The sequence below is a fragment of the Centropristis striata genome, chromosome 16 (genome assembly GCF_030273125.1).
Source record: "Centropristis striata isolate RG_2023a ecotype Rhode Island chromosome 16, C.striata_1.0, whole genome shotgun sequence".
Lineage (NCBI taxonomy): Eukaryota > Metazoa > Chordata > Actinopteri > Perciformes > Serranidae > Centropristis > Centropristis striata.
The window spans coordinates 23,705,598-23,715,597 of record NC_081532.1 but is presented as its reverse complement, the minus strand read 5'-3'; the positions used below and the strand labels follow the sequence as shown (position 1 = coordinate 23,715,597).

Sequence of the window (10,000 nt, the reverse complement as noted above, 5' to 3'; positions counted from 1 at the left end):
CTTCCTGTTCCAGACGTTTGCACTGCAGAGAAACAGCTGATCAATAATCATAATAATAATAATAATAATAATAATAACACTAAAGTTTGTCCGTCACACTGGAAGAAGAACTTTTAAAGTTAAATTTTCAGTTAAAAGTTAAATTCAAAAAGTAAAACTTTGACTTTAATGTTGCAGCTTGTTTTATAATTAATAATAATAATAATAATAATAATAATAATAATTGATTATAAGAATCAATAATTGGGTTCATTGAATGACTAAAAAAATAACTACTGTGATGATGTTCAACAATAGCTGATTTATTATAGTAAATAATAACTCATATTATATGAATTTAAAGCTGCAGTAAATATAGATTTAATGTTTTCATTTTTAATATCAGCTGATTCAGTGTTATCTTTCTTTTTAGAATTTTTTAGTTTTTTCAATTATATTATTGTACAATTATACAATTATTCAACCCATAACCCTCTAATTATTATTATTAATTATTCTGATGTAAAAACTGTGTTCTGGCTCTTTAAGAGCAGAGTGGGATTCAAACCCACAGCCTCCCTGTGTCCAGGTGAGCTGTAATAACCTGTAATAACCTGTAATTATAGAGCAGCAGCAGTGCTCAGAGGCTCCCCCACTTTTCTAATATTTCCCAGAAGTCCCGGCTGCAGGGGGAGATAATCCCTGAGAGATGAGAGAGGGAGCGAGGGAGCGAGGGATCGGCGCGACGGGGGGGGGGGGGGGCGGAGAGGAATCCTCCAGCGTGGAGTGTTCTCTCTCTTCTTCTGCTCCTCCGAGGATTACGGCGGCATTTGAAACATATTTCAGAGCGCGGCGGTGGCGGAGTGAGGGCGGGATTAAGGTGTTACAGTGGAGGGGTGGTGTTAACGCAGAGGGGCGGGAGTTAAAAGACGGCGGAGCTCCGATATTGGCAAGGGGTTAGCGGCGAAGATGGGCTGATGCTGCAGGAAAGCTGAGACAGCGGCGAGTTCTCCGGGGTTAATGGAGCCGGTAGCGTTCTGCGGCGACCAGGAACACGAACACTACCACGACCACGACCACAACGACCACGAACAGGAACACGACCACAAACATTACCACGAACATGACCACAAACACGACCACGACGAGGAGAGGGTGTGACCGGGCGGAGACACAGTACTGCATCATACAAGTACTGCTACAAGTACTACTTCATTACTACAAATACCACTTCATGATTACAAGTAACACTTCATTACTACAAGTAACACTTCATTACTACAAGTACCACTTCATGGCTACAAGTACTGCTACAAGTACCACTTAATTGCTACAAATACTGCTACAAGTACCACTTCATGACTACAAGTACCACTTCATTACTACAAGAATTGCCACGAGTAACACTTCATTACTACAAGTACTAACTTATACGAATACGAAAACTCTATTATCCACTGAGTGGAAATTCCTCTTTGGTTTCACCATAGACATGTCTCAAAACCAAATAGTAAAACAATAAAGAAAAAACATTTCAAGGATAGAAAAAATATAAAATAGCCTACAGCAATAACTCTACTTCACACATCACCCATTCAAGTACAACATTTCATAAAAGCACACCATAGTACAAATCAAGTTTACAAATGTAGGTCTAAGACCTGCCTTATTCAGAGAACCTGCTGTGCAGGGAAACCCTCAGCAAAGGAAAAAACAGGAGTAAACAGGGTAAATAGCTACAGCATTCTGGTCTTATTTATAGCGTTGACAGCTTCTGGGACAAAGGACTTTTTGTAGAGGTTCTTCCTTGCCATCGGTAGCCTACACCGCTTCCCCGAAGGTTAAAGCTCAAATTCGCTGTACATGGGATGGGAGGAGTCATTAATTATCTTCTCAGCTTTACTTCTAATTAATTCATCATAAAGACAGCTCAAATGTTTCTGTGGCTTCCCTAAAATCTTAGAGGCCATGTTCACTATTTTCTGCAGTTTGTTTCTCCCTTTAATATTTAGGTTTCCGTACCACATGATCATATAAAATGATCAAATACTTTCCACCAGGCTCTTATACACTGTTTCCAAAATACTAAAATACTTTGACTCACTCCAAAACTGTTAAGCTTGCGTAGCAAGTGGAGGTGTTGTGAACATTTTTTAAAAACAAGATCCGTAATGATTTGAAAGGTAAGACAACTGTCGATGTATGTGCCCAAATATTTAAAATCATCGACCATTTCAACCATTTGTCCATTTATGTTTACTGGCCTCATAATATTTTTGTTATTCTGTAGGATTAGCTCCTTGGTCTTAAGAACATTTATTTCCAAGGAGCTGGCTGAACACCATTTTTGAAAGCTTAGTACATGATTGAAATACAGGTTCTCCGTTTCAATATCACCCTCCTGCAGTAGAGCAACCAATGCCATGTCATCTGCATATTTAAATAAACGAAAACATGCTTGATCAATACTGAAATTGTTTGTGTAAACAGAAAAGAGAGAGGGTGAAAAAATTGTGCCCTGTGGTGCTCCTGTGTTCAGTACAATCTCATCAGAAACACTACCATTTACATGGACTCTTTGTGGGCGGTCAGAGTGGAAATCTCTGATCCAATGGATAATACCACCGTTAACCCCAAGATCTGTTGAGTCGCTGCAACAGTATATGTATTTGCATAGTATGAAAAGCGGATGTAATGTCAAAAAAAATAATTCTAGCGTAGTGTGTGGGGACTTGTAAATGTTTTGCTATGGTGTTGAACAAGGTTACAGTCGCATCATCTGTGCCCCTCTTACTTTTATATGGGAACTTTTATATGAACTATCATATGTCTACTTAAAACTCTCTCCATGCACTTGCCTAAAATAGAGGTGAGTGCAATGGGCCTAAAATCTTTTAATTCTGAAGCACCTGGCTTTTTAGGAATGGGCACAACCCTTATTCTTATTTACAATAATTAATTAAAATAGGCAATGATTAAGATCAGTGTATATGATGGAATAGTGGCATTAGAATGTGTGAGAGGCCACCAAATTTGGGCTTTTATGAAAAATAATTCTCCAGAGGGAATGCCCCCGGACCCCTCTAGCCAGCTACTTTTCAACACTGTCTGGCTACTCCATGTCCTAGTGGAAAGCCCTGTTGACTGTGAAAAATGTTACGTTTCGCATTTAGCTCTCAAATTGGACGAGATTGATCACATTGTACTATAAAATGTACCACTTCATGACTACAAGTACCACTTCATTACTACAAGTACTGCTACAAGTATCACTTCATGACTACAAGTAATGCTACAAGTACCACTTCATGACTACAAGTACCACTTCATTACTACAAGTACTGCTACAAGTACCACTTCATGGCTACAAGTTCTCAAATTGGACGGGATTGATCACTTTGTACTATAAAATGTACCACTTCATGACTACAAGTACCACTTCCTTACTACAAGTACTGATACAAGTGCCACTTTATGACTACAAGTACCACTTCATTACTACAAGTACCACTTCATAACTACAAGTATCACTTCATGACTACAAGTACCACTTCATTACAAGTACTGCTACAAGTACCACCTCATGGCTACAAGTACAACTTCATTACTACAAGTACTGTGACAAGTACCACTTCATGAGTACAAGTAACACTTCATTACTACAAGTACTGCTATAACAGTAAAAGTATTTCTTGTCCTCTGCACCCTAACTGTTGCCATGGTTTCGAGGCTGCAGCAGTGCAGTTGCCGTGGTGACAGCCGATGGACGACACCCCCCCCCCCCCCCCCATGATCCCCACAGAGACAGATATGAGTCCAGGTGCATTGTGGGTAATAATAATCAGATCAGCTGCAGAGGAAACTTCACTCAGATCATCAGAGTTAACCCTTAAAATGATGGAGCACGCACGCACGCACGCTCACTCTCACTCTCACACTCACACACACATACACACACACACACACACACACACACACACACACACACACACACTCTCTAGGAGTGGGCGATATGGCCCTAAAAGATTATCACGAGTATTTTTGCGATAACGATATTCTTGACGAACTGAAAAATATATAGAAAACAATTTTTTAGTCTGGATAAATAAATAAAAATCAAACAACAAAAAAAAACATCAATCATAAATCTAAATGTAGTGCAAATTGCAAATCTCAACAGTTGCCAAATACAAAAAAATTACTCTTGACTCTTGAGTATGAGCAAGTATTAAAAATAACCATCTAGGGGGTACGGGGGCCCCCTGGGAGAAAATTTTGTCCATTTTATAGTACAATGTGATCATTCCTGTCCAATTTGAGAGCTAAATTCGAGCAAACAAACAAACATTTTTCACAGTCAACAGGGCTTTCCACTAGGACATGGAGTAGCCAGACAGTGTTGAAAAGTAGCCGGCTAGGGGGGTCCGTGGGCATTCCCTCTGGATATTTTTTTTTCATAAAAGCCCAAATTTGTTGGCCTGTCACACATTCTAATGCCACTATTACATCATATACACTGATCTTAATCATTGCCTATTTTAATTAATTATTGGAAAGAAGAATAAGGGTCTATTTAACACATCTTATTTTGACAGTCTTCTTGTAAATTCTGTGGTGGATTCTGTGCTCTTATTTTGAAAGCTGCATTTGTTTAGCGACAGGAAGTAACAGTAGCTTTTTGTGATTAAAACAACTTTAATTAATTTAACTTTAATTGTTAGCTAATGTTAGCTCGCGGCTAACGAACGGCATAATGCAGCAGTGTGTTTGGACCTCTGACAGCCCGGACAGGTTGATTGGGTTTAGTTCGGCTCGTGCAGATGCATAGGGAGAGATCATGTGGGGACGGGACTGATACATTACTGGTGGGTTCTTGTTTTAGTAGTTAGGTATATTCAGTGCGTGTGTGTGAGTGTGCGCGCATGTCTCGGAGGAGGGTGGAGAGGTGGGTCGGGGTTTTGACTGACTGAAGGGTGACAGACAACTTTATATTTTGAATAGTGTAGATATACTTTCAGCAGCTTGAAATGTGACGTGACGCGCAGCACATGAGACTATGGCGGGCCGCCACAGTCTAGGTAATTAATAGGAAACCCTTACCCGACTACATCAAGAAGTAGGAATGTTGGCATATAAAAAAGTATACCGGTCGTGAACGATACGATATGGCGCGCGCGCACACACACACACACACACACACACACACACACACACACACACACACACAGCTGTAATGTGTCATGTCTTCAGTGAACAGGATCAGAGTTACAGAAGTGGAGTCCACAGAGAGACTAACTGTCCACAGAGAGACATAAACTGTCCACAGAGACATAGACTGTCCAGAGAGGGAGAGTTGTGTCCTCAGCGAGGTTGAGGTTGTGTGTATCTGATCTGAATAATCTGGATGATAAATCATCTAACGGCTTGAATGATCTTTTCACCAGTCAGAGAGCCAACAGCCAATCAGATCACTGGGATCTGAGTCTCACAGTAAAGTTATAATTCTAAGTGTTTTTGTGATTGTATCTTTAATTTAAATAAATATTACTAATGATGATGTAATGCGGATGATGTTATCAAGGTAAAACCCAGAGGCTCCTGTGATCAGGAGACACACCTGATTTTAAAAACGCTCCATCAGGAAACACACACACACACACACACACACACACACACACACACACACACACACACCTGTATAACAGGTGTTCAGCAAACATCAGCGTCGTCAGCTGATCTGAAGTCAATATTTGTCTCGGCAGCGTTTTGTTTTCTCTCCGTTCAGAAATATTCATGTTTATAAATATTTGAGGTTTGAGCTGCCGGGGCCTCCGTCACCCAGGCGACGCTTCGATGTACGCTGGGCACCGCAGCCAGGTTAAACAAACGACTCAGAGACTAAAGAGAGATGGGAGACACCTGATCATCACACTTCATCACAGGGTCAAAGGTCAGACAAACAGACAGAGAGAGACACAGAGAGACAGACAGGTAGTCACCTTGGCGATGGAGCCGTCTCTCTCCTCCATCACAGCCTTCATCTCCTGAGCTGTGATGTAATTTCTCCGTTGCCTTGCCATCTGTAACCGCTGGACCAAAATAGAGCCGAACTGTTGGACTTCCTGCGCCGAGTCTGCGTCACAAACACTCTGAAGGAGCTCCTCCACGTTCTGATCAATAACAAACTGATCAGATCAATAACAGAATGATCAGATCAATAATAGACTGATCAGATCAATAACAGACAGATCAGATGAATAACAAACACTGATCAGATGAATAACAAACACTGATCAGATCAATAACACACACTGATCAGATTAATAACACACACTGATCAGATCAATAACAGACAGATCAGATCAATAACACAGGGCTTGAAGCAGAAAAAAATCGTGTGCCTGAAATTTTTTTATGCATGGGGGGGGGGCGAAAAAATAAAAAGGGCCCATTCTGCACAACATGGGGCCCCACAAGCACGCAAAAAGCTCTGATGCATCATGTATGATGAAATATTAGCATTAAGTTAAAAGGAGATCCAGATCAAAGTAATTAATGATATGGTACTGACAATTAAAAGTATCGAACCAAACCATCTAGGGGGGGTCCGGGGGCATGCCCCCCCGGGAGAAAATTTGTACATTTTTAAGTAAAATGCATCTATTTTGTGCACTTTGAGAGCTAAATGAGAGCAAACATCTAGAGGGCACCAAATCATTTTTTGCATGTGTGAAGGGCAGCCAATAAGGCACTTCCTCTTGTTTTCACCACTCTAGAGGCACTTTAGCACGCTTTTTCAACCATGGAGGCATGAAGGGGGCCGGTCGATCATAAACAAAGCAGCATGGCTAATTATTATGCACAGTGTCCGCTGATCATAAACATAGTGATCGTGAATTAACGGTACTCGCTAACTGCGCACAGAGTGTCCGGTGCTTGTTGTAAACAAACAGATCGCTGTTTCTCCTGCAGCAGCAGCACATACACACTGTACTGCTACAGAGCTAACTGCCGCTAACGGCGCCGCTCTTCTTAACGAGCCGGCCTCCGGCTCGTTAGTGGGTCGTTAAAAAGAGAGTAAGAAGGAGTCGCTGGATTAGTCTCCAGTCACTTTCTTGAGAAATAGTAATGACGTGGGTCTCAAGCACGCTCGGCGATGAGCCGCCTTCTTCTTCTCCGGCAGGCTATACGCTATCCACCGTAATGCTGCCCTCCCCGGTCATACCCAGATCTAACTAGTTTTTTTTTTTTTTAAACATGATTAAAAAAAAAAAAAAAAACACCAAAAAAAATCCCGAGCCGGATTTCCGGCACCGTGCCGGAGGTCTTCAAGCCCTGATAACACACACACTGATCAGATCAATATCAGACTGATCAGATCAATAACACACACTGATCAGATCAATAACAGACTGATCGGATCAATAACAGACTGATCAGATCAATAACAGAGTGATGTGTTTACCTGGTCAGTGTCTTTCAGGGGAAGGTCCTCCGACCTGAAGAGAGACGAGTCATCAATTAACAGCAGCAGGACGATCAATACATGTGATCAGTTCATTTCATTAATACATGTGATCAGTTGTCCTCTTAAATATTCAGATATCTGAATAAGTAATTCTGTCATCAACATTAATGATAAAAAGACTGATTAGACTGAACATTAGAGAGGGTTAACGGGGCTCATCAAGAGTTAACAAGGTTTTTGAGGGTTATTGCAGGTTTTTGAGGGTTAACGAGGTTTTTGAGGGTTAATAAAGTTCGGCCCTCACTGTGAACACAAAGTCTGTGCACATTTCTTCTCCCTCCACATTCTGTAGTTTCTGACTCTGGTACCCAGAAAGCTCTGCAGCATGATCAGAGATCTTCTGATGCAGTACATATAATTATCTATAAATACTTCTATTGATAATTGTGGAGTGATGTTGAAGAGAAGCCCCGCCCTCTCCAGAGCCGGTGCCGCTGACCAAATGAAAGGTGGCGGTGCGGTGGCGTGAGGTGAGCCAGCAGCAGCTCAGTAATTTGTTGGTTCCTCCCTGAAGTCCAGCAGAAACTCTTCGTCTTTTTAAAATGAGAGCGAGGCTGCGAGGGCGTGGGCCGGGCGGCCTCACCGCGGCTCAGGACTTCATTTCTCCATCTGACTGACGGCGTGATGGTGGACGTACAGCTGGTAACCGGCTGATCTCCGCTCCTCCTCCGGGGAGGCTCTTTTCATTTACCGGCTGCTGTTTTCTGTAATAAACTGTAATAAGGTGGCCGAGGCGGCTCGTCTGCAGGGAACAGCAGGTAATGAAACACCGGCCGCCTCAATAAAGCTCCTCTAACACCCTGATTACAGCCGCAGCCCAGATCAGCCCGCTGCCGCCAGCACGCCCACACACACACACACAGACAGAGAGACAGAAAGGGGGACAGAGAGACAGACAGGGGGACATAGAGACAGACAAGGGGACGTGGACAGGATTAGGCATCCTCCTGGACCAGCAGCTGTGTTTGTTGCTTTCAGGGTTTGTGTTGCAGCTTTAAAAAACTAAACTTGTGATGCACAATGAAGGTGCTCTCTAATTGGTCAAAATTTCCATGCAGGGAAACTCCCCGACGTGAACACAACGTGGCGGCGCTCAGCGGGACAAAGCTGGTCATCCTTCATAACATTGTTACATTTATTAATAACATCTGTCTTTATGGTAAACATCTGTCTATGAGATAAACATCTGTCAACTAGATAAACATCTGTCTTTAAGGTAAACATCTGTCTTTATGGTAAACATCTGTCTTTAAGATAGACATCTGTCTTTAAGGTAAACATCTATCTATGAGATAAACATCTGTCTTTATGGTAAACATCTGTCTTTAAGGTAAACATCTGTCTATAAGATAAACATCTGTCTTTAAAGAAAACATCTATCTATAAGATAAACATGGGTCTTTAAGGAAAACATCTGTCTTTAAGGTAAACATCTGTCTATGAGATAAATATCTGTCTCTAAGGTAAACATCTGTCTTTAAGGTAAACATCTGTCTATAAGATAAACATCTGTCTATAAGATAAACATCTATCTATAAGATAAACATCTGTCCTAAAGATAAACATCTGTCTTTAAGGAAAACATCTGTCTTTAAGGTAAACATCTGTCTATAAGATAAATATCTGTCTTTAAGGTAAATATCTGTTTATAAGGTGAACATCTGTCTTTATGATAAACATCTGTCTTTAAGGTAAACATATGTCTATGAGATAAACATCTGTCTATAAGGTAAATCTCTGATTTTCAGCAATTTCTGACACTTTATGAACAAAATTATTTAAAAAATCTTCAATATCACTGACTACACAAACACACACACACACAGTGAAGCAGCAGGTTCACATTATTCATACACACACTTCAGCCTGAAACACACACATTTACACACACATTTACAGAGGTAATACAGGCCGCCTCTCCCCATTAGAAAAACACACACACACACACACACACACACACACACACACACACACACACACACACACACACTCTGACAGATGGAACATGCTCCTCCATATTCTGGTCCTCATAAAACGGACTGTGGCCTCCAATATCAATTACCCTCATCCTGGGGGGGAGGGGGGGTTATCTGTAATTAGATTTCCTGGTCTATTTGGAGCTCCTTGAAGATGACGAGAGCTCGTTTCACAGATCTTAAAGAGACCTGAGGAGGTGAATAATGAAGAGGAGGAGAGAGATGACGAGAGGGGGGAGGAGGAGTAGGAGGAGAGGGAGGAGGAGGAGAGGAGTAGGAGAGAGGAGGAGGAGAAGAGGAGGAGCAGGAGGAGGAGGTTCACGTCTGCAGTAAAAATGTGAATAAGACGGCAGCTTAGAAAAGTGTGTTTGTGTTTCCTTCTAGAAATGTCTGGTCCCAGTTCTCATTGGTCTCTATGGGACAGCCGCTCTCACTCCAGCTGTGATGTCATCCAACACACATCCATGATAAACTGTGACAAACTGACAGTTCGTGAAAAGTCTCCTGAGCCTTTAAA

The 10,000-nt window shown here is 41.6% G+C and overlaps 1 protein-coding gene across 1 annotated transcript in view; it reads right to left on the bottom strand.

Moving 5' to 3' along the window:
* Positions 1-10,000, bottom strand: part of mipol1 (mirror-image polydactyly 1) — a 33,893-nt gene that overhangs the window by 13,096 nt on the left and 10,797 nt on the right. Inside the window, exons 9-11 of the mRNA XM_059353407.1 lie at positions 7,445-7,478; positions 5,979-6,164; positions 1-22 (exon numbers count right to left, since the gene is read on the bottom strand). The exon at positions 1-22 is cut by the window's left edge and continues 29 nt beyond it. Coding sequence (XP_059209390.1) covers positions 1-22; positions 5,979-6,164; positions 7,445-7,478 — 242 coding nt within the window. The remainder of the gene's footprint in view (positions 23-5,978; positions 6,165-7,444; positions 7,479-10,000) is intronic.